This window comes from Pseudochaenichthys georgianus, chromosome 22 (assembly GCF_902827115.2).
Source record: "Pseudochaenichthys georgianus chromosome 22, fPseGeo1.2, whole genome shotgun sequence".
In the NCBI taxonomy this organism is placed as follows: domain Eukaryota; kingdom Metazoa; phylum Chordata; class Actinopteri; order Perciformes; family Channichthyidae; genus Pseudochaenichthys; species Pseudochaenichthys georgianus.
Window position 1 is genome coordinate 8,844,926 of NC_047524.1, and position 26,220 is coordinate 8,871,145.

Sequence of the window (26,220 nt, forward strand, 5' to 3'; positions counted from 1 at the left end):
GTACTCAGAATATAAGAGATAAGGGAGAACTTGCTTGGATAATGTCTTTTTTTCCCACCATATTATCCTCAATTCATGACTGTGATTTATTAAACAACTGTTGAGCTCTTATCACTTTATGCATGTTTTTTCGCCTGTTAGGGGCTGAGGAACAAGCTCTGAATATATATATATATATATAAAGTTGACATAGCGAACACTTTACAGCTTATTTTACACATGCAGCAGACACTGGGCAACGTTTGGAGTTTGCTGTCTGGCCAAAAGTCTTCAGCCTAACAGAAAAAACATTTTTAATCCTTGCGCAGTTCATAGTGTTGCATTCAGTTTTATGCTTTTTATGGTTTTATGATTTCTCTCTTGATTTTTTATCATGCCTAAGTATTCATAGTGTTCCTCACGAGGCATGTGCAATATTTTGTAATTATTAGTCATGACTTTTACGATTTCTTCCCGGCCTTTTTTTAAATGCCAACGTATTTATATATTATATCACAAGGCACATGCAGTATTTTAATATATTTGTTCTTGTTCTTACTGTGTCCGCTGTACTGTCTTGCTGCCTAAGTGTTGTTTTTAGTTCTTAGAGCTATTGCCCACACTAATTCCCGCCTTTGGAGACAATAACATGTAACTGATCTTATACATGTCTTTACTGTAGGGTATTTTTAGTATATGTACAGCACTTTGGCTCGACCAAAAATCTTTAAAAAATATGCTATATAAATAAAACTTGATTTGATTTGATATTATCTCAGTTTTAACTCTAGTCTAGCATGAGGGATATAGAATATGTTCTTCAGCTGATAATGCCAAAGTATAAATATCTTTTTTGACACATGCACGGCTGGGCGCTAACTTTGTCTTCGTTTTATTTTCAGGTAGTGTTCAGTAGATTTTATCAGAGCTTTTTTTTTTTTTTACAGAAAACGGCTGGCTGCTGCCTTTTTTACACTGATGAGAGCCATAATAGTGAAGTAGTAAAATCGTCGGTCATAAAACCAAAACAATGAGCTGCTAGGCGCTGAAAGGGTAAAGCTCAGGGGAACTGCAGTGATTATTGTCCCTAAAATTACATGAAGTCAGTTGACCAGTTGTTAATATAAACACATTGGTCGGTGCAGCTTTAAAGATTTTGTTTGTGTGTTTGATGGTCCACTAACTAATGTGAAGGGAGAGCCGCTGTACATAACTCCCGCTGATGTCAATATTTTCAGTCGATTCACTTGTTGTTATATTATGATGGATAGGTTAATAAAATAGCAGCAAACAAAACAACACTCTTATTGTACTCTTGCTCTGAATGCATTTTAAATCTGTCCCTCAACGCCTGTGTGTCTCTGTGTGTGCAAGGAAGAGCTCTTGAAAATATCGACTTGGTTTGAAACTGGCTACATTGTCTTACTCTCTATTGTGTGCCATCAAAAGGTGAAGACTGAAAGATATATAAGAGAACCTTGAAATACTTTGATCTCAGTTCTTGGGCAAAAGTTTTAACACACAACCTTTAGAAACTGTATATGTTCAAAGGTTATATTACTACTCATTTCAGAGTTATAGTTCTGTCTTCCATGTTATTGTTTTCAGGCTCTGTACAGTCTTGACAGCGTAGGGTCATCAGGGCAGCACCCACAGACCTTTCTATAACAGATCTGGGAATCAAAATGTGTGAACTTTGCGTTGTAACTGGGTAGATTTAGATGTTCACAGGACCCATACATCACTTTTACGCCCCTGCACACACACACACACACACACACACACACACACACACACACACACACACACACACACACACACACACACACACACACACACACACACACACACACACACACACACACACACACACACACACACACACACACACACACACACACACACACACACACACACACACACACACACACACACACACACACACACACACACACACACACACACACACACACACACACACACACACACACACACAGTTTCCGAGCGGCACTTGGAGGGAGAGAAGATGTTGCGGGTTATCTCAGTGAACGGGTGCCTGCCCCTGGCTCCCAGCAACACTCTCCAGATAAACATGTTGTTCGAAAACACTGGTTCAACACACGGCGTCGGGTGGAGATTAAGACCGACTTAAGTTTATCATAAATGAAGTGCAAAGTCGACAGTTGTGTGGCCCACTGCCTCTCAATACTAAAACCACCAGCTGAGGTATTTAGGAGCTGATGGGAGCTGAGCAATTGCAGCCACCAGGCTTTCCTGTGCTGAGGTAGCGCTAATCCTCCGCTGCTGGCTCCCTCCTGACGGGGGAGGAAACAAGTCCAAACAGCAGGGAGACACATTCACAAATCTTAATTTATGGTACGATCCACACAGTCTTATAGCGGGTTTAGAAAGACACTGATCCTGAGGCTCGTTGTAACTCAATTCAGCGCATAATTCTCATAAAGTGAATATTAAAAAAGCGGAAGATTGGATACAAAAGAATCAATAATAGCGTAGTTACATCCGAGTGAAAAATAAATAATTTCAGCGATGAATGATCAGCAGGTAATTTAAATGTCCCCGCCTCTTTCACTGCAAAAGAACCTGAGGTGAAGAGTGGACACTTGTATAGATGTGCGTAGGCTTAGAAATATGTCGGAGAATCTTTTTCTATTTATCTTAAAGGGTATTTCTTTGTGAGAATAAACAAAAAATCAAACTCTTTCATCATACTCTCATTATTCTGTCTGTTCTCATTCTTTTACACACAAACCTTTAAACTCATATAAATGTGCCTGGTATAAAACCACACACACACACACACACACACACACACACACACACACACACACACACACACACACACACACACACACACACACACACACACACACACACACACACACACACACACACACACACACACACACACACACACACACACACACACACACACACACACACACACACACACACACACACACACACACACACACACACACACACACACACACACACACACACACACACACACACACACACACTTTGAAAACTGCAGCACAAGGCCTGTAGAGCTCGTGTGATGCTTTCGACGTCGAACAGGCCCACTCGCTGCCATCCACTACAGCTTACTGCAACGGCAGAATGACACGGCAACAGACACATATCAGCTTACTATAATAACACCTAGGCAACATGCCGAATTATCTGCCATTTTGCTTCACAGCACTGTAAATATGTATTGTCATGTTACACTAGGAGGCACGGAAATCTTCCTCTTCTGACCGTAGCTGTTTGGCAGACATGTAATTGAGCTCCGAGTCTTCTCAGAGATCATGTGGGTGGCGTCGTGTGCCGGAGAGCAGACACAAAGCAAAGGCGGACATAAGATGTGTGGATTCACTATGTCTGCCTCACACCGCATACTGTAAGTGCTTCCTTCTTCTCTGCGTCTCACTACCTACTCCAACGACCCCCTCGCTCACAAATTAACAAGTCCTCCGGCAGCCTTAAGCCTGGAAACACCCGCTCGCTGATCTTTCTCCCCCTTCTTTTTATCTCCTCCCATGCTCCCCTTAAATCTCCCTCTGTCCTCTTTAGTCCTACCTTCTCATCGTCCTCTCCCTTCCAGAATCCTCCTTACCCTCCCCTCTCCATCTCACTCTCTCCCTCACACGCTCTCTATGCCTCTCCAGCTCTTTGTAGGTATTTTCCCTTGCTGATGTTGTCCATTGAGAGCCAGTGATTGTCTGTGGGTGAGAGCACAGCCGAAGAGTGGAGCCGATTGCTGCAATGCAGAGCAACCACACGACATCACGGCCCTGCAGCACGGCCGGTTTGCATGTGTGTGTGTACATATTCAAATATTCAAATGTACTTGCATCTGTGTTTGTGTGAAGAAAGGGTGTGCACATCTGCAGCACTTGTGTTTATGTGTGTGTGTGTGTGTGTGTGTGTGTGTGTGTGTGTGTGTGTGTGTGTGTGTGTGTATGTGTGTGATGACCAGCTCTACCACAACTATTTGTCATGCCCAAACACCAAAGCTTCTGCAGCGATGCACCATGACTTTTAAATAGATCCCTCTTCACTGACATCAAACTATGCCCAACTGTGCATTTTTAATACCCCACATATTTAGAGAAGAATATGGTTTCATGCCTTCACACACACACACACACACACACACACACACACACACACACACACACACACACACACACACACACACACACACACACACACACACACACACACACACACACACACACACACACACACACACACACACACACACACACACACACACACACACATACACACACACACACACACACACACACACACACACACACACACACACACACACACACACACACACACACACACACACACACACACACACACACACACACACACACACACACGCACACACACACACACACACACACACGCTCCCTCAGAAAGGATCCGCCTTTCGCAGCCCAGGCAAAACCTATTATGCAAAATGACAGTGTTTTAATCAGGCTAATTGTCCAGCTCCTTGCCGTGTCTCTGCCATCACTACTTAACCGATGCCACAGCGGCACTGTTTTTTTTGTCATTTTTTTTAAGGAATAAATGACACGGCGGTGGAGGAAGAGCGAGAGGCAATCTAAGCCACAGAGGCCCACAGGCGTTTGAAGTCTAAAGACTCTTTCATCCTCGACTCTGGGAAATGAATGATTTTTTTTCACACAGTGACAGGACAGCTCTGACAGGACCCAAACACATGAACCATGGCAAAGCTGTCGGATAGTTAAACACACATACACACACATACAGGGAAACACAAGTGCAAAATGCATTCACACACACAGCTGGAACGAGTCCAGAACAGAAAGTGTTCGAAATCGGGCGAAGGAAGTGAGAAGGAAGCGTTAAAAAGCAAGAACGAGAGAGAGAAGAGGACGGAGAGAATGATGCTATAATTAGTCGTTTGTTGTGCTTTAACTGGCATTTAGTTTTAACTGCGCTTCTTTGTCTGTAGACACAATGGGGCTGATGTGGCATGAGTGAACTCCACAGCTTAGAGGATTAAGGCTGGACTGAGGCTGTGGCGCCACACTCACTCTCTTCGTCACACTCACACACACACAGACACTCAACTAGCTGCACACACACACTTCTTAAAACACACACACCTACAAACAAAGGCACATCCCTCTGAATACACACACACACACACACACACACACACACACACACACACACACACACACACACACACACACACACACACACACACACACACACACACACACACACACACACACACACACCACACACACACACACACACACACACACACACACACACACACACACACACACACACACACACACACACACACACACACAGGGGGATTATCTGTGCAACAGAGATCTGAACACTGAGAGTGAGGAGGCGTCTGAAGAAGTGCACTCATCACCGAAGCATGGAAAGAGCACAGCAGAAGGAAACAAAAACACACACACTCTCACACACACGTAGACACACTTTAGCGCGAGCTACCTGTGTGTGGAGCAGCATATAGAGCAGCTTCTCTCTGCGTCTGTCCTGAGAGGCTGAGCTGACAGCTAGAGCAACGAGAGAGGAAGAGAGGGAACGGGGAAGCGAAGACAACAGTGAGGAGGAGAGGAACAAAAAGAGGAGAATACAAGAAGAGAGCAAATCAAACCCAGAGATGAACGCAGAGAGAAGTGAGCTGGAGAAAATCATTAACAAGAAACAGAGCAAAAGGGAGATGGAGCAATTCACAACCTTGGCCTCGAGGCCACCAGCACCACATGTCCTTAATTTACAAATAGATTGTATTGATTCTATAGCATTAATGTGGAATATTTCACACTATTAACTTATATCTCCGCCTTTTCGCGTGTGAGAGGAGCCCTGCAGGCTCAGCTCTCATCTGATCTCTCAACACGCTGCGTGGACAAGCTCACAGGCTTAGCATACCTCAGGCTGTTTTTTTCATGCACTTAAAAGCATGAAGACAGAGAGAGTGAGTGTGTATTTATGGGGGTCATGGCATGTGTGTGTGTGTGTGTGTCAATTTGTCACACAGAGCTACCATCGCAAGGTTTATTTTTTACGTAGCACCCTTTATTGTATTTCGTGGGTCGGCGGTAAGAAGGCTGAACCAGATGCAGAACCATCCTATACATTAATATAACATGATCCCTTACAGGAGAGCTTCAACACGCAAAAACTAAGAATAAATATATTCACAACTGCCTCTACTATTGATAGGAGATGAAAGCATAAAAAGGTACCTCCGTAAAAGATAATAATCGATAGTTGATAGGAGTGTCTGTCTTTTTTTGACAAAAAAAATGCCTTTGCGTCCTGCAGGTTTTTTTGTCCATTGTTTTTTTTTGCCATTCAATTTTCCTCTGAGAAATAATTAAAAATCAATACAGTAGCGTCTGTGCCGTTGGTCCGATGAAAGAAAACGGGGAGCAGAGGTCCATGTGGCCTCATTAAGTCTGGCTGATTAAGAAATCCAAAATGCATCCATTGCCACAAAGTCCTTCTGTTTGTCGGCTTTCCATTGTCTTGCATTAAAAAAGAATTATCTCTGTATCCTTTCATCCAAAAAAACAGAACCTTTTCAAAATTTCACACAGCAACCAACTATTCCTGGATATGTCCCTCGTCTAGCCCTGTAGAAAATCAGCTGGATAAGCAAATTAAGTTAACTGGATGAGATGAAAATGAACTGCATACAAACAACTCCAATAATTGACTGGGTATATTATTATTTTTGGCTCATCCAGGGAATGCAATTATTCGGCGGCTTTGATTGGTTTCAGTCTCAGTCGTCCATCAGCATCCCATCCGTTGGTAGTCAAACCTCTTTGTTTAGATAAATAGATCTGTATTCATAGAAAAATAAGCATTGACCACACTGCTGGCTGTTCTTTGCTAAGGCACTTGGCTGTTTTTAGTCGTTTCTCTCACTCTCGCTTTGTCTCTGTCGCTTCTCCATCTTACTGTGCTCCACACCTTCTGGCTGTCACAGTTTATGACTCTGTGTTTGATGTTGCAAAGAGCCGATATCATGAACGCTGACGCCCACCAGCACACTGTCTCCTGCTCATTGTGGCGAGTAGAAAAAAAACAGAGCCTCGGTACTTTACGATTGTGAGGTGTAACAGAGAGAAAAAATTCTGTAGTAGCTGCAGCTGAAGTTTGGCCTCCAGGCAGAGATCTGGGATCAGCTAATCCTTTGCCAAATACCAACCTATACGCCAGTAGTGGGGGGGGGGGGGGGATACAAAAACTGACCTCAGCTTGTTATCCAGGAATAAACGTGTGTAGTGTAGTCCCGCTCTCCCACAGGCTCCTCTCAAAGCCACAGCAGCCTCTGTACAGGAGTCATTGTTACTGATGATTCATCGCCAGAGGGGGAGATGATGAAGAGACAAGAGAAGAGGGGTAGCAGGAAGAAGAGGAGGAGGAGGAGGAGGGGGGAGTTTTAAAACTGGTAGGACCTATCCAGCACCTCCATGTAGTCGGGTGTGATCCTCAGTCTGGCTCTCTGATCTCCCGCTCCCTGCTCGCTCTGACTGCTCCCGCCTGCCGTGGAGCTGCCGGTGGAGACCACCAGCGTCTGGTCGGGTCTGGCTTCCTGTTTGGAGTCTTGGGGGTGAGGGTAGCGGGGCGGGGGCCTCGCGTACCTGTCTGGCAGGTCTCTGAACTCGGGAGCAGGGAGTCTGAAGAGGCAGTCCACCAGTTCCACCTTAGGGGTGGGGCCTTGGCTGTCGATCACCGTGGGGCAGAGCATGCCGTTCCCGTGGAGACCGGGCAGGGGTCCCATCGCTCCTGTGACGGTGTTGATGGGGGACGAGGACGCCTCTAGAGTCCACTCCTTCTCTGCTGCCGGGCAGTATCTTCCTTCGCTGTCTTTGGAAGCTGCAAACTGTGGCCGCTGCTTCACCTCCTGCTCCTCCTTGTAGATGGGGTTGCTACACATGTGGGGGGCTGCGGCCGGGCCGGGACCCTTTGACCCCGTCTCCGGGGGAAGGATGGTGTCGTAGACGTGGTTGTTTTCGGCCGCGGGCAGGGGCGGCGTCTCCGGGAGGCCGTGGTGATGGTGGTGGTGGTGGTGGTGCGTCTGCTCGGTGAAGATGCCACACTCCATCTGGATGCCCGCCAAGTCTACCTCTCCCTGGCGGCGGAACGGCAGCTTGTCCCTCCTCCTCAGGGCGTAGGCGATTAGTGCCGCCGCTGCGAAGAATGCCGACACAAACAACACCAGCAGGCTGAGCACTAACACCGAAAGAGGGATTGAATCCTTCCCCGGGGGGATCAGGGGTCCCAGCCCGGAGTCGGGGAAGCCCTCCGACACGCCGCTGGCTGCCCCCGTGGAGGTGGCTGTCTGCGCCTCCAGCCCCTCGTCCTCCGGGGGCTCCAGCTCGGGACACAGCAGCTCCATGGAGAGGGAGCGGAGGTCCACTGCTTTGGTCTTCTCCGGGGAATGGCAGACCACCTCTCCCACCACCACCACCGCGCTGAGACCCTCCAGCCAACGCTTCAGCGGCGCTGCCTCACAGGTGCACTCCCACGGGTTCTGCTGCAGGTCCACCTGGAGAAACACACAGCAACATAGCGCTTTGTCATTGTGTAATGCTCCACTAATTAACGCTCTGCTGTGAAATGCAAATTCATGAATCACTTTATGAATGTAAACAAAAAAAGAGATAATATATCTGAGATGCTTGTGATATATCATGATATAGAGCACAGATATAAGTAACTTTGTAACCGTCTTGTGTTGAAGAATAATCCAGCAGCTACCTTCGCTTTTCACCAGCTAGAGTATATTGAAAATGAGTTTTTCTGCATTTGCATAATACAAGAGAGTACATCTCCACAACAGCCAGCATCTTTTAATTATTTTTTTAATAATGCAGGTGTGGTAAAGTACTGATTAATGTAAATAATGTCATTATAGGGTCATCAACATATTGAAGTGCTTACATTTCCTGAATGCCTGCGCACAGGCACAGTGTACTCTCAATAATGAACAACCGAGTAGTGACCAATTCAACTTGTACCACCACAAGTGCTCTCTTTAAAACTTGTTCACACATGGAGCGGGTTATAGGAATATTTCAGTTTAAAATAAAGGCCACTCAGAGTTTACATAAGTGGTTATTGACAAAACTGGCAGGCAGGTTTTGTGTGACGAGTATCACGGCACTTTGTTTTTAACAATAGACGAGATGTAATGATGCAACTCTCCCCTGTGCTATAATCCAATAGGTACGGGCGTGAATCCATTTTCTCATTGCAAGCTATTGATTGCGTGTCCTAAAAACAAACTCAAATATTCACTTTGCCACATTTTGAAAAGGGTAAAGTAGATTATGCACAAAGGGAATCACTCACATCTCGTTGCATTGTCTGCAGAACTAATCTGTTCCATATCTTTAACAACGACATTGGCAATGAAAGCTGATATTCTCTCTCTGTCACATTTCCAAGAAGCTTGCACAAATGTTGTCGTGCTAATTTGGTTAGGCCAACTCCCAGGCTTGCAGAAATAGATGGATGCCTTTTGAGATGATTCAGCATTGCTGTTGTGGGAGCAACTGTATGACTACTTCCCCATGCATCACGCTGAACAACAGGATGCGCCTCCACTTTATTGGAGTAAGCCCACTGTGGGCTTTTGTGTGGCTTTGATAATGGCATAATTGCAACTGGAGAGTGAGTAGAAACAATACTCTGCTGCAGTTTTAACTCTTGAACACTCACTATATAATAAAAGGTCCATTGAAAGTGCAGTTTTCCGTGTTTCAGAATCATTGTGGCGCTGTAAATCAGCTTGAATGAACACAACCAAACAAGGTGACATTTTGAATAAACAAGGTACGACCGAAATGTCAGCTTGTTTTTTGTTTTATAACTTTCATAACGACAATCCTCCATCTGGTTGAAATTCTTGAAGCATTTTATTCCACGTATTGTTTGCTTTCACATAGATCCCAGGGGCTCTATACCCCTTCTCTTTTGCAAGCATCTGTCCAACATGTCTAACACCGTTTACAATAGATACGCCTGGTCACCTAGTGTGCGATTTGCTGTCAACTTGTCAATCAAAGCTCTGTTTTTAACGCAAATTATAGACCCTCAGTTGGCCCGACAGGTGCTGGTGGAAGGGGGACATTTGAGTGCATGAAATCATGTTTTCTGGTAAAAACTAAGTTTTTTAGTGAAGTCACAAACAGTATGTTAATGGCACTGTATCATTATCACAGTAAACATGGCATTCTTGTGGTTAAAGCAGCCACATGAGTCTTGTTTAAAATGTTTTCGAGTTAAACATTTACTCTTGTGATGCTTCTTGTTATCATAGTCAGAAAGAAATTCATGAGAAACACAAAAAAACCCTCTTCTGTCAGAAAAGATATGCTGATTTAAATAATGCCATCAATTTTGGATGAAAACTGCCATGCTTCAGCCGCAGAGGAGTACATTTAGCTCTTGTGGGTTCTTATCATTATGACGAGATCAAAGATCACGCAATAATTGTCCAAAATGTACTTGAAAGCCATACAAAGAAAATCACATCATGAGAGAAATTCAGGATGTTGTCAGCGAGCCGTCAGTCATATAATTGATCACTTTGCCCAAATAGCAATATCCTGTCAGTCATCAGAATTGCTCCAGTTAGTTCACAGAAATATAATCAATATGAGCAGGTTTCGGAAGTTCTGGTGCAGGGATTTTGCTGAAGTCTCTGGTGAGAAGACGGGCCTGAGCTTCAGCTTGCCAAGCCTTCTCCATACTGATGAATGTGTTTCTTTGTCTTCTGAATAATACACAGAGCCAAAATGAGTGTGCATTAGAAAAGAATCTGCAGTATACGCTAAAATATATTTTTCCAAACCTGTCTTCATGGGATACGTTATACATACGAAGCTAGAGAAATGCATCAAAGCAATTCACTCACGGACACTTGCTATGTTGGATTTCACCTGTCTCTGATGTTGAGTGCATTCAAGGACAGTTTTTTTGTCTATCTTTGAATTGTTCCAATTGATCTCGTCGACTTCTACCTCAGATAGTGATTTCCCACAACAACCCCTTGGGAGGGGGCATGCACTTGTTCTATCCAGCGGTTTGTGTTGTGAGAGAGAGAGAGAGAGAGAGAGAGAGAGTGTTTCTGGTCCATTGAGGCTATTGTCAGTAGAGACATTGGCATCTCTGCCTCTGTGTGATTGCCGAACATCAGTGCAACATGGCAAGTCTGGAAAGATACCCTTGATCTTTTATTCGGAGGGAAAACAAACACTGACTTTTAATACTGCTGTATCATATATCTGGACTCTGTGTTTGAAGTGTGCCGAAAGATGCTATGGGAAGTATGTAGACATGACTTGACAAGTGTGTATACCGTGTTATCTGCAGAAACATACACAACTGATCCACTAAGAGAGGCCGGGAACATTTCAAAGCAATCAATTCTTCACAACTGCTATTATGTCGGTATAGGGCTGACCAATACGTCAATATTACAGTGTGTTCCCTCTGTATGTATGTTTTAAATACTTTATAACATTGTTGTGGTAACCTGTTTTAACACATCCTAACATACATCGACTAAAATCAGTCACAGCACTGCATGTGAAAACTTTAAATGGTTTTGTCATTGTAAAAATACAATTAGAAACATTTATCTCAGTTAAAATGCGTTCAACTTCTAATTCAACATATTGATGTAGAAATCAAACTGCAATACTAAGTGCAATATTAATCATGTCTATATTATGCAACCCTAAAGATAATTTAAAAATAATTAATTGAGGTTATTGCTATACTAGTGAGAAAAGACTGCCTTATTTTGCAGGAAAAATCATCTCATAGTGAAACATATTGTTGTAAACTGTCTCTATTGGCATTTACTCAATAATACCATCTTCCCTCCTGAAATAGAAATACATTAGTATGCCTGCCAAATGACTGGTCAAATTCCTGCTAAAAGCCTGGTATTTCAGGGGGCTTTTATTGAGGTAATGTATTTAGGTCTAAACACCTGTGGTGGCTGGTTTTTGCTGCGCTGTGCACATTCAAGTGAAATACTGGCTGACATTATGAAAAAATTGATGAGTTGTTTTCACTGCATAAACATATCCACTGGTTTAGAGTGTGTAAACAAACCGACTGAAAATAATGGCCAGATGTGAAGAGTTGCACTGACAGGTAATCTCTTAATAGAATGATTAGATATGATCTGCTGAGGACGTTCACGGTGTTAATTAATTCCATTACCTGGCTATCAGCTGAGTTTTAGACTTGAATCAATGTTAATATCATTAAGCACATGCCCTTCTCAACGTCATTTGAATGTCCTGGCTACTGGATAGCAACTTGAACAGCATTGCTTAATAATAGCTTCAATAGCAAAACTCCTCTGCTAGTCTGATAACAGAAAGTAGAGTTTTAACTTCCACATAGTAAAATGTATTAAAACTAGAATTATAAACCAGTTTAAAGACCGTAGTGTGTTATTTTTTTATTGGCTACTCCTTAATATTTGAGAGTTTAGTTGGCTGTTAGTAAAACACGGGAGCATATCTATGTCCCCAAGATTAACATCCTCTTAATATTACACATTAATATTAACATCCTCTTAATATTACACATTAATGTCACATTTCAAGGGTCTTAGGTTCCCAGCAATGTTCCTTGAAGTTACATTTAAGATCACCAACATACAGTTTTTTTTTCATACTGATGTTACACTCCTTGAAACCTTTGGACTCTTGCACTTGTGATAGATTTAGTTTTTGTAGTAGTGTGGTTTTCTTTTGACATTGATACCTCCACAGTGACTCAGGCCATTTTCCCAATTGCTACCACACTGGAAAGGTCTATCTCCCTTCACGCGTTTGCAATTCAAACTGCGATGAAAGCCCATACCAATTTCATACAGTGTTATTTTATATCACGAATATAGGACCATGGAAACATAGGGATGACACCCTGAACTAAGTAAAAAACTAGACGATTTAACAACAGTTTATAAGGGTAATGGCTCAGCAGCCTTCCGCGTGAAACTGACTTATAAATGTTTTATTGTTTCTGTAGCTTTTACTGTCTTTCAATAAGCTTTTAAACAGGAAATTACGTACTATGCAGCTCCACTGCTGAAAGCCAATGACTGGGTGAGTGACATTGAATGAATGTGATTGAATTTAGTCTGTTTAGCGCAAAGATTAGGGAGCGGTGCATATAACCCCACATAGGCCCCGATAACAAGCAACATGATTTCTTTTTTTCTTAACTTTAAACTAATTAGATATAATGTAAAGCAGGGTTTGAAATTACCATAGAAATTGCTTCAAAACACATTAATATTTCTTAATATAAAAGGCATATTAAAGGAATTACACCATGGTGGCAGGTGACCTGAATATTTTTCCGGCCTACGTTTACCCTGTGTTTGGCAGGTGGCAGGTGTTCATTTCAACCTGATCTCACCAGAATGCGTGACTCCACCACGACTCCTTAACACCACATTGCGTGGTGGAGTTACGCATTCTGCTACATTTACGTGTCGGCACGCAACACGCAAAAAACCCCAATGTAAAGTGAATGAGGCTCCTTTGTCGTGGTGCACACACGCATTTCTACAACGTCCCGCAGTGAGCTTTTATTCTATAAAACGTTTTTAAAATCTACTGTATAGCTTGTAGTAACTCACGGGAGGCTTCTTTTATTTTATTTGTATTCATAATAATTTTTATTTTTCGTCAGAATATAAAAATTGCATTAGTTACGAATTTTTGTTCTCAAAAAACAGTGCATTGTGTGTAATACAACTGTGATTTTTATTAAATTAGTTAGTTTTTAAGGAAGGCCAGAGCTTCAGCTGTGTCAAATAGATTGTTCCCTTTAGTTAACGTTATTTAAAAGATAATTATCATGTCCCCTTTATTGTATTACGAGCGTCCATTCCCATTGGATAACGGGGAATTTTACACCCGGAAGTAAGTATTCTCCTTACTGTCGATTGATTTTACAGTGATATCTGAACTACTCATCAACTCAAAAACACCAAATTATCCTTTTATCCAATTTATCAACGTTGATTAGTTTAAATTGTGTACAATGCTTTTGTATTTTTCCCCTTCGAATCGGAGAAACGAATATTTTTTCGAAATTTTTGGATGGCAGAAGACACTACACTACCCAGAATCCTCAGCTATCGTTTGGGACTACACCATGTGCTTAGCTTGACAAACCCCGTGATCAGTCCTCAAGCTCTGTGATTGGTTGGCCTCCAACTGCATTCCATATAAAACGTTTCGTAAAAGAGAAAATTATACTTTATTCAGCAGTGCTTGCTTTACTCTTTGAAAGTCATCACATGAATGCATTGTAATAAATGGTTTGGCTGCATTAAATATTACACATCTATCGTAGTTCTTTATTTATATACAGAGATCGGGCATCAGAATAGACCGGAAACTATTCTTTTACCGTTCTGTTTTAATTTCACAATAAAATTAGTAGTAATAATCTGTTTTGATATTATTGTTTTTTATTAACTACTAGACCGCTGGGTCATGTTAAGACCATATTTTCTGTGTTGCTGTGGGGTTTTTCCATCGCTTTTGTGTTACAAATATCAAAACAATAACAAAATATATCTGTCGTAAACTAAACCAAAAATAGCAGTATATTTTATTTTGTTAACACTGTAAACTTGACTTTTTAACCCGCACCTCCTACTGGTTAAAGCACGTTATTACACGTTTGGAGTAATTGCAATGCAGGTAGATTATGTTGCTTTTTAATGACTGTTTAAAATGCCTTTTTCTTAATGTCTTTCATTTTTTTAAAGCACTTTTGAATGTGTTATATTTGATGAAAACATTTAAATATTAAGAGTACATACAACATAGTGGGAAAGTAGAAGGTCAATGATATAAATATAGAATAGAAAATATCAAGAAGATACTGTAAATAATATCTACAATAAAACAGTTTAGTGGCTGATAGGAGGATGTGCAAAACAGACAAACTAATAAGGCTTTATTTAAACATTAAAGAATACTTTAGGCTAAGGTCTTCTTTTAAATAAGAAAAAAGCTTTGGGGGTATCTATCTACAGATACATATTAAGCCTGACAAAGTACTTAACGTCTAATATATTGCATGGTTTGTTTTGGAACTTGTTAAAGCACTTATTTTAACTGATATTATACATATTTATTATACTCTTATAATATGTTAGATAGAATAATACATGTGCAGAATATGACAGTTTAATGGTGGAGGTACACACATATTGATAGATGTCTTGTAATGCAATGTTGAGGAACCTGTGACCCAAGTTTTGCATTCATTGCATAACTACACCGTAGTTGTGTATGATATGTCAATAAACCTTAGAAAATCTTGAAATCTTGAAAGGGATGTGCAAAATATCAATTATATACAGTCTTTAATGAACAATTAGAGAATAACGAGTAATGAATATGCTTTAAACGGATCTGCAGATAAATGTTTAGTCTTCTCAAGCACCAACTATCAAATATCTCTCCTGATTGTTGGCACTTGACAATCACCTTCACTGAATTTCACTCAGGTGTAACTAAAGTCTGATTTAAGGGTTGTTTATATTTCACATCATTAATCCAAATCTGTAAAGTAGCTAAAATAAATGTAGTGGAGTAAAAACACCACGTTAACCTTAAAGAAAGCCCTCAGGGTTATAAAAGACCCCCATCACCCCAGCCACAAACTCTTCTGTCTGCTGCAGTCTGGCAGGCGGTACCGCAGCATCCGGACTAAAACCACCAGACACAGAGACAGCTTCATCCCACAGGCCAGAAGACTATCAAACACCTGAACTTAGAAACAACATCCATAACATTCATCTGGCTGCTACTTAGAAATTATTTATCTAATATATCATATTCACAATGTAGTGACTGCTTTTTTGTCTTTTGTTATGTGTTATGTGTTATGTGTAACGTTGCTGCCTTCTTGGCCAGGTCAGCATTGAAAATGAGATTGTATCTCAATGCTTTTATCTGGTTAAATAAAGGTTACATACAAAAATAAAAAGATTCCAATCTGTATATAGACTCTTATTGCACTATTTCACTATTTCACTATTTTTTCTGTGTATCTGTTTTATTGTGTTGCACTGTTGGAGGAGCCTGCGACCTAAGGGGGGGGATAGGACACGTTCGATTCCTGTTTTGAATAGTGTGCCGTCGATGGGTTTCATTCCATTTCAAGGTGCTTTTTGACGATCCTGTAAACTTCACGCACTGCCACTCCAACATCCAATCACAGAGCTTGAGGACTGATCACGGGGTTTGTCAAGCTAAGCACATGGTGTAGTCCCAAACAATAGCTGAGGATTCTGGGTAGTGTAGTGTCTTCTGCCATCCACAAACTCCGAAAAAATATTCGTTTCTCCGAATCGAAGGGGAAAAATACAAAAGCATTGCACACAATTTAAACCAATCAATGTTGTGTAATTAACAAGGATGATTTGGTGTGTTTGAGTTGATGAGTAGTTCAGATATCACTGTAAAATCAATCGACAGTAAGGAGAATACTTACTTCCGGGTGAAAAATCCTCCGTTATCCAATGGGAATGGACGCTCGTAATACAATAAAGGGGACATGATCATTATCTTTTAAATAACGTTAACTAAACTGAACAATCTATTTGACACAGCTGAAGCTCTGGCCTTCCTAACTAATTTAATAAAAATCACAGTTGTATTGCGGGACGTTGTAGAAATGCGTGTGTGCACCACGACAAAAGTGCCTCATTCACTTTACATTGGGGTTTTTTGCGTGGTGCCGACACGTAAATGTAGCAGAATGCGTGACTCCACCACGCAATGCGGTGTTAAGGAGTCGTGGTGGAGTCACGCATTCTGGTGAGATCAGGTTGGTTCATTTCATTCCCTGATGTAAACAGCGATGTTGTTACCTATGAAAACAGCCGGGTAGCTGTTTCACTGTTTCCAGTGTTTATGCCACAGTAATAAGCTGCTGGCTGCAGTCTCATATTGAACAGACAGATATGAGAGTGGTATCATCATTCTCATCTAACTCTTGTTGAAGAAAGGAACAAAATGGAACAATGTATTTTATTATATAAAGCTTAAATATGCTAAAAACTGTTAAAACTCTGAATGCCATAGTCATGTATCGTATAGTTGAATGTTTTAGCAATATAAACGGGATGTATAACAGAAATCCTGACATGGGTGCTCATAAAGACCCGTGTTGCAAAGTTCGCACTTCCTCTTTCGAGGAGATGAACTTTCTATGCTTCATCCTAACCCTTTCGAGGAGAACATCTGTTATGTATGTCCTCGCTGGAAGTGAACAGTTAACCACAGCACACCGTAAAAACCGTAACCTTTTAACACTCTGCAAGAGAGCAAATAACTGTTTGTTTCCAACATGTCAAACCATTGCCCTTAAAGATTAGTTCGTATTAAGTCAGATAAAAACAAAAAACTGATAATCGGGTGATTACGAGTTGTGCAGTCCTGTCTCTGGTGAATCTGTGTTGTTTGTTGTCTTTCTGCAGTCTGCATTGTTTCTCTATCTGACATTATTGGAGGTGATATGTTGCTGTCGGCAAGATTTTTCATTACAGATGGCAATAATGAGAGTGAGCTGCACTACGCAACATGTGCATTTACTGAGAAAGCCTTGTTTATATGAAGTGAACATGTTTCTAGCATAGGCTCATATTGTGATTCACCTTCATTTTGTAACATTCCCATTATTGTTGTTTTTAAAGGTAACACTATTTAGCTCTTGTGTTGCAATTAATTAACATTAATTTTCTCTAAAACTGATAAAGCAACAGAAAAACAGCAACATTATGGAGGTCTTTTTCTAAATAACATGGATGTAAGTGGGTGTAGCTGATAATCCCGCTCTTGATGGTGGCTTTGACTCTAAGCTATATGTGCTACTGCTTTATGAGATTTGTTTACCGCCCTATAAACTTCACCCTGCTCCCATCTGTGTTACCCTTTGATTTCACAGTGCAAACTCTGGCTCCAAAAACACACGTCGGCGCACAGAAATCCCACTTTCCGAGCCTCCAAAAGGCCAGCAGTAAGTCAACAGGTGATATCATTGTCACATTATTTTTCTGCAGTCCATGGACGGCGCTAATGTGGCTTTGTCAGAGGAATAACAACCCTGGTAAATGAATGGATTCAATTACCGTGCTGCAGATTTTGAGCTCAATGGTGATACAGCTGGGCTTTATGAATATGGCCCAGTGCACTTCCATTTGGTGAATGCTTTAATGCTCTTGGTCTTCAGAGGCGTATAGCGGCACAAAAACACAATACACTTCTACACGGTTCCTCCAGCTGTATAAACCACCGTCGTCCTTCCCCTGAGCAAACATTTAGAAACAGCCTCTGAACTGCAAGCCTCACCCACACTAGCTGGGATTGGGAATTGTTCACAGAGAAAAGTAAAACCAGAATTCACAATGACATTCAGGCTAATCCACACCCACCTTAGCTAATTCTACTCCGGCTGCCTAAGAAAAGCCTGGTACTTGCTGAAGTGAGTGGAGGCAGGATGAAAAATGTAATACCTCGGTCCTTATCGGCGCATTGTGTAGGCTACAGCTACAGTCCCATAATTATGCAGTTAAGTGTGCGAGGTACGGTCTAACACAAACCGTGAATTTACCACAAACTGTAGTGTGAAAAATGTTATTTACAAAAAGGTGCCTTAATTACAACCATGCTCAAAAACTTGAGGGGTTCAGCTTTCTCCAGTTTAGTTACTGATTTATTAAGACCACTTATGCAAATCGAGTCAATTGCAATTTTCCAATTAGAATACCTGAGGCGCAACCAGAGTCCCACATGCCAAAGCAGCGCTCTCAAAACAACAGACGATGCATGATGGCGGAGGAAACTGCAGCTGTGCCAGAGGCCAGGAGATCAGGAGGCTGACAGAAGTTTCAGAAGATTGATTCAGCTTCTTCTGTTTAGTTCATCAAGCTGTGATAATATTATGTGTCTCGGAAATCTATTAGTTCTTTTAATCTCATCGGCTGACATTCAAAATAAACATACCCTTCTATAAAGGCCTATTTCAATCATCTCCATGTTTCACCCTGCCACTGTCAGTCGCTAATGAATGCCTGTTATTTGGCGTAAATCTGCTAAAAGCTTCATGCCAGGTATGCGAGTCATTTACACACCAGCAGGTTAGCAGATCAGGATCATTTCTGATTGGAGCATCCTCCCGCAGCGAAACCCCCTCAATCGCTCAGCGAATAAAGTTGAATGTTTGTACTGACCTGTCGCAGTCCGGTGAGGTGTTCCAGCACGCCCTCCATAGGAAGCAGCAGAAGGTGGTTGTTTCTCAGATTGAGTCGAGCCAGATTAACTCCAGAAAACACACCGAGCGGGAGGCTCTGCAGCAGGTTGGCATTTAGGAACAACAGCTGCAGGGACGGCATGGAGTTGAAAGTCCCAGGATCTATCTCATGGATCTCGTTGTACTCGAAATAAAGGTACCTTAAAGAGAGAAAAAGACAGTCACTCAAGATTAACTGTGGAACGAGGAGGAAAAGTGGTGGAGATGTCATGTTAAATAAAACTAGTAGTTCATGATATCTGACATTAAAGATACATCAACATAATATCACACATTATTTGTGTTGTATAACAAAGTAATTAATTGAAGCACAGTATGAATGTTCTCATGTTTAAATCGGTTAGTTTTAATGTATAATTTACCTCTCCTGCATCTCAGCATGATAATAGCATAATTGAATATTTATGTAAAGAAGTCACAACAGAAATGTGATTTAGTGTGCACTTTTCACTGCTGATTACCTGATCAGTGTCAAAATGATATTGTATAATTGTCCACTGATGACTTCTCACACGAGTCTTGGCAGGCCTAATCATTATGTCCAATTTAAGGCCCTTTTCAATGTTCTCGAGGTTTCAAAAATAGAAACTCAGTGGCAATTAAGAGAGGAATTAAATATGACAGTAGACTTTTCCTTGCATGCTTTGATCAAATATACTTCGATTGCTGTAATAAGTAATATGTTTAAATTATTTATAGAGTCCCTAACAAAGGCTAAGGAGAGATTAAAGGAAGACTTTTTGAACATCCCGAGGGAATCTTTATTATTGATAAAAAGTCAAATGAATATGTCTGAACCTCATCTTGAAATAGAGAGACAGTGGAGCTGAAAGGCTGATGTTTTTAATACGATCGGATTATTCAACTCACCTTCTTTTTCTTAAGCATGAAAGTTGACCTGCTGTCAGAATCAAACACTCACCGCTCACCGAATAAATAGACTTACTGACAGATGATATTTGCTGTATACATTAATTGAAGAGGATTTAACTTTGTAAGCCTAATCTGACAATGATACATATGCATCACTGTAAGCAAATTCCTGGCACCATCCAGACGTCTCACCCCCTTATTAACACTTCTGTATGCAAATACGGGGAAAAAAACATTCATTTTCCCGTTGTCACTCATACACCTCGAGTGAAGCATGCCATCAGTCAGCGTGACAAACTCCTAAAAGAGAAAGGACACCTCTTCATTTCAATCAAATCCCAGCACAATGGTAATCAAAATGTTCTGCTCCGTGCGATGCCTGTATCGCAGTGAAATTAATTTCCTCAGATTTAAAACAAATATCTAAATACCTGAGCTGACATGTGGTTAAGGTTTATGAATTACTTTGAAGTGTGATGAAGGGGAACGTGCTTGAAATGCTATGAGTGATGTAAAAAGACAAAGAAATCCTACCTCAGATCCTGCAGCCCCAGGAACATGTGGGGGCTGAGCCTCTCCAGGTTGTTCCCGTTCAGGTAGAGGCTCCGCAGGCTGGTGAGGCTGGAGAAGGCCCCCTCCTGGAGGTACGAGATGCGGTTGTTCCCCAGGTGAAGCAGGTCGAGGCTGGAGAAATTCCAGAAGTCCGTGCTATAGATCCTCTGGATTAAGTTTCCACTCAGGTACAGCTTGCGGCCGTTGAGGGGCCGAGGTGTGAGCTGGGAAACGTTGAGGAAGCCGCTCTCCTTGCAGTTGACGGTTAGACCCAGGTCGGAGATGTGCAGGTTGCAAGTGCAGCCCAGGGGACAAATGATGGGGATGGGGGGTCGTGTCTGATAGCCAGCCACGGGGGGATTGTGGTTGGGCATCAGACTGCGAGGTGTGGGGGATGTCCTGGAGGGTCGAGGCCTTTTAGTGGGCCTCGGTTGCCTCTCTTTCCTCTCCGCTGAGGAAGAGGAGGACGAAGTGGAGGAGGTGTGCGTGTTCTGCCGGCCGTGGACCATGGAGGAGGGTTTTGTGGGCCGGACCCGCCCCGGATGGGAGTTGGGTTTAGAGTTTGGGGGCTGTGATCCTGCTGACGGTCCACCCACTTCGGCTTGTATCTCTTTATCCGGGAGGTCAGCGCACAGCTCCTTGCGGGGAATTTCCCTCAGGTCCTTGCCGTGAAGGTGAAAGGGATATTCGCAGGTAACGTCCCCAACGACAGCCGTGTAGGGGATCTGACCCAGCCACTGCTGGAGCTGCACCACCTCACAGCCACAGTTCCAGGGATTCTCCTCCAGCTGCAGCTCCATCAGGGAGCGCCCGACGTACTCCAGGGTCCCAGCATATGCCAGGCTCTTCAGACGGTTTCCCCGCAGGTCCAGATGAGTCAGAGACACAGATCTAAAACAGAAGGAGGAGGGGGATAGTAAGCTAGGTTAGATGAATGGACAATGTGATACTAATTGAAAATAATGGTTTCAGACTTTCCACTGCTAAGAACTCTTTCTATCTGATGATTAATCCGCCTTTTATGAGACGAAATAGTTTGCCACAGAAACATGAGTTCGACAAAAAGTACAGATATTTCCGCGTCAGATCCGACCCTGCATAATGTAATAACTTGGCAGAGAAATAATAAGGAATCTAACCTGAACAGATGAGCAGGCAATATGGGGATCAGGTTGTCGTTGAGGATGAGAACCCGGAGCTTGTAGAGGAACCTCAGAGCACCGCTGTCGATTCGTTTGATCACGTTGTAGTCGGCCTGCAGGTATAAGAGAAAATGTGATGATCATATAATTGCTGCAATTGGAAAAATAGGCTGAATGCAGCAGGAAAAGCTGAGGCACTCTGCTTTTGAAACTGCACAGATATCTGAAGAACCTGCTAGCGAATAACTCTCATATATTATATTCTTATCTTGGGACAAATTTGTCAATTATCCCGTCACTCATGTGTCCTCAACATGGTTTATCTACTCCAGCCTACCTGGAGGTATTCCAAGGCCTCCAAGCCAGCGAAGGTGTCGTTTCTGAAGACCTCCAGCTTGTTCTCGTGGAGGTACAGGCGTCGGAGTTTGGCCAACCCGTTGAAAGCTCCCACTTTGATGTCTTGGAGTGCATTGTTGCCAAGGTTTATCGACACTGCGTTGCCAAGGTGCTGAAACCCGTTGCTATAGAGACGCCTCAGAGAGTTCCTCTGGATGTTGAGTTTAAAAGGGCGGACCCACGACTGTGACACCTGAATGATTAATTTGAGGTCTGATTAGTTATCTTATTAATTACATGAATCCAACAGTTAGAAACAGCCATAAGCCACATTAGAGACAGGATATTAGACTTGGAGATACGGTATGATAATGAGATAAATGTCAGCGCCATAAAGTGCAGAGCAGTGCAGTTCCACGTGACCGACAAGAAGGAACAGTCGTCATACCTGGCTGACATTAGTGAAGCTCCGCCCATCGCAGTGCACGTGCAGCACACCTTCTTTGACCTCGCACGTGCACGGCTCGAAGCACGGCTCGTCCACTTCCTCCTCCGAGTTATCCACCAGAGGAGTGTGTGTGGAGGTGGGGGTAGGGGTGGGGGTGTGTGACGCCCGGGACATACACACACACCCTAGGGCCACTGTCAAAGCGACCCACTGCATCCTCCTGCTTCTCCCTCTCAGCTCAGCGGCCTGGGGCTAAAGCCCGGCATCGGCCCCTCACCGCACTGCGTGGAGCGACACTTCACACACACACACACACACACACACACACACACACACACACACACACACACACACACACACACACACACACACACACACACACACACACACACACACACACACACACACACACACACACACACACACACACACACACACACACACACACATGATTAAAAGAGGGCAAAAAGGCAGGGAGGCAACAGCAAAAGTCAGTTCAGGATTAATCAGATTGATGATACATCAGAAGCATACTAAAGCAGTCAGAAATAAAAGTTAAATGACACAGACCCGAGCGCCACGGGGAAAGGATGATTACATCTGAATAATGATGTATAGGCCAACTGGAGGCCACAGTATGCAGTGATATGAGCAGATCCATGGTAAACATATGTAAGATGCATTAAGCATAAGAAAACAACGCTTTGGATCCACAGGGCTCATGAATGCATGGAACATTGATATAAAAACAACACGCTAACAATCCCTCAGATTCTTCAACACTGCTTTTTACAAATTCAAATACTGACATTGAAAATTTCAAAACAAAGGTAAACATGTGGGCTAGGTCGCCACCTGTGAATCCACATGTTACCATTTCCAGAGTGGCTTGTTGGACAAGTGGAGGGGGGGGGGGGGGGGGGGGGGTGTAATGAATATATTCATCTGTACTCTCAAATGCCCGGTGAAGCTGAAATATCACGCGTGTGTTGTTTTAATGTATGCAATATGAATATGGGCAGATGCAAATCAGATTCATAATACTTCTGTCTAATGAACTGCTCCATTTAATAAGATGAATGGCAATCAGAGAACAGAAGGATGAGGCACAAAAACCCCCATACTATCAATCAGCAGAATATGTTAGGTTCTCAACAGCCATCGAGTCCTGTCATAATCATTATTGTGGTGGTGACAGTGGAGTGAAAGCGTCGCTGCGAGTCCAAACTATTCAAAATGTTCTAAAGGGCTGATGTGAAGGCAGCGAGATGACGGGCAGGAACATGAACTGATGCTGATAGTGATGCTGGGGATGCCACTGCTGTAACAACAACATGAGTACAGAGTTGCAGTGCTCCGTGGAAACAAAAAACAACAACAACAAAACTGAGATATGAGTCTTGCATGGGGATATTTCCTCTCAAGTCTTAATGGGATCTAAATTGGATAAAGCATCTCAATCTGCTGTTGAATGGTATAGCTGTAATCATACAGCAATAATCTGGCATCAGCGAGTTAGACGAGGAGGCAGCAGTGAAAACACCACCGCCCGGGAGAGGAAGAGCAATCACGGAGATGATTATGACAATGAAAAAAGATGAAGGGGAGAGGTGAAAATTAGGAACAAGGTGAAGGAATGGAGCAAATGAGAGACAGACAGATAAAGGAAGAGTAATGGGCAGAGTAGGTGCAAAGGAAGCGGAAAACGGGTGAGGTGGGAGAGAGGAGTGGGATTGCATAAGCAGTAAGAAGTCAGTCAAGACTGCCACTCAGGATGAGAGCTCACAGTGAAACAGCTGAAATCTGATATTGATTACATCAAAGCTCTCCTCTCGCCCTGCACACAATGTACGCCTAGCTCACAGGGAAAACAGCGCCGGAGCCAAGTTACATGTGTGTGCGTGGTGAAAACAATGTGAGCAAAGGTCAAACCATATCTTAAAAGTGTGCTTTTTAAAGCCTGCCAAGTACAGAAACAGGTAGCTGGACACGTGAGGATGAGTGTGAGCTTTCATAACAAAAACCAGAGCAGTGCTGCAATACTTGCTGGAGTATACAACAATTAAAGCACAAGGAGAGGCATACAAAAAGCATGTTTTCTTCTTAACACGACAACAATACACCCAAGTGTTTTAGAGCATTTAAGCTTCAAACACAAAGAACACAGGACAATCCAGGCCAGCGTGCTCAATAGTGTTTGACAAATTGGAAAACGATACAGAAAACAACAGTCCCAGTCCCAGTAGGTCTTCGTGTTTGTCAAAGGAAATGCATTGTTTATTACTGGGCCCGAAGCCCCCCGTATGGAGGAGATCAATAGTGAGTGCAGACAGACCACTGGGATCCCTCCTGTTAAATTCTGCTTTGGTGGAAGGCTGTCTCTCCTTAATAAAAAGAAACACAGTCAACACTCAAGGTTCTTTCTTCAATCAGCCGAGTGGACTAGTCAGCAGTCGGCATAGCTCTGCATCGTTAGGGCAACAAGAAAGGAGAGGACTTATGTGTTGAGTGGTGACAGCACAGCAGAATGTAAAACTCGGTCCGTCCATCTGTCTGTCTGTCATGTCCATCTGAAAACAGGCCGGACACAGGTGTGGCTTCTCTCCCAGTGTTTCTTCAGACTTTTCCCCCCTCTCTCTTCTCCTAGACCTGCACACTGACGCAAGCGAACCAGAGAGATGACGGTCACCGCTTATTCAACGCCATATTATTCATGTCACATAATTCCAGTGTCTACCTCTCCGTCCTCTCTGTCCGTCAGAACACACAGAGCCTCAACCAAGCTCTTTTACATGGGCCCCTGCTCCCAGCACAGACCCGCACAGGCATATAGCAGCAGCATCACACATCAAATGCACGGGGCTATCAGCCTGGATAGCCCACAGCCCTCCAAGAAAATCAATTAGCCCCTAACATTGCAGCACACAAATTGTAATAGTTAGTAGAATTAAAGCATGACCAATTAAACAGCCGAGTCATTAACATAAGCTATTAAGACATTTACCAGGCTATGTATGAAAATCCTTGGCAGAGTAACGCAATCCAATTGCATTCCCCATTGTCTGTCTCTCCCCGGTAGCCTCTCTGATCCACACAGCGACGCTTAGCAGAGCAGGGATGCGGGTAATACTCACTCAGTCCGCCGCCAAAGAATTAGGGAACGACCGAGAAAACACTTTAGAGGCTGACTGTCGACATGTCGTTCACATTCAGCCGCACTCTTCTCCCTCTCTCTCTCCTCTCCTGTAGCGGCTCAGGCGGGTGGGGAGGGAGGGGGGGAGCAGAGCACGGGGAGGGAGGGGGGACGTGATAAGACTGCAATGAGGTGGAGGATAAAAACCGGGAGAGAGAGGGAAAGAGTGAACAACAAAAAAAGAACCCCGATTGGCTTTAGGATGCAGGTCCGCTTCTCCACAGTGCAGCCCGGGGAAGCTGCGG

The 26,220-nt window shown here is 43.0% G+C and overlaps 1 protein-coding gene across 2 annotated transcripts; it reads right to left on the reverse strand.

Moving 5' to 3' along the window:
- Nucleotides 1-6,128: 6,128 nt before the first annotated feature.
- LOC117467400 (SLIT and NTRK-like protein 3) lies at nucleotides 6,129-26,000 on the reverse strand. Of its 2 annotated transcripts, none has more exons than XM_034110996.1 (7): nucleotides 25,787-26,000; nucleotides 22,783-23,078; nucleotides 22,336-22,587; nucleotides 21,996-22,111; nucleotides 20,839-21,747; nucleotides 19,352-19,571; nucleotides 6,129-8,605 (listed from the first exon to the last, which is right to left on the reverse strand). In XM_034110996.1, exons 2-7 carry the CDS (start codon nucleotides 22,996-22,998, stop codon nucleotides 7,496-7,498), a joined length of 2,823 nt encoding a protein of 940 aa, XP_033966887.1. In that variant the 5' UTR covers nucleotides 22,999-23,078; nucleotides 25,787-26,000; the 3' UTR covers nucleotides 6,129-7,495. The 2 variants fall into 2 exon arrangements, with proteins under 2 accessions (XP_033966887.1, XP_033966888.1); XM_034110997.1 differs by having other exon boundaries at nucleotides 25,917-25,947.
- Nucleotides 26,001-26,220: the final 220 nt, after the last annotated feature.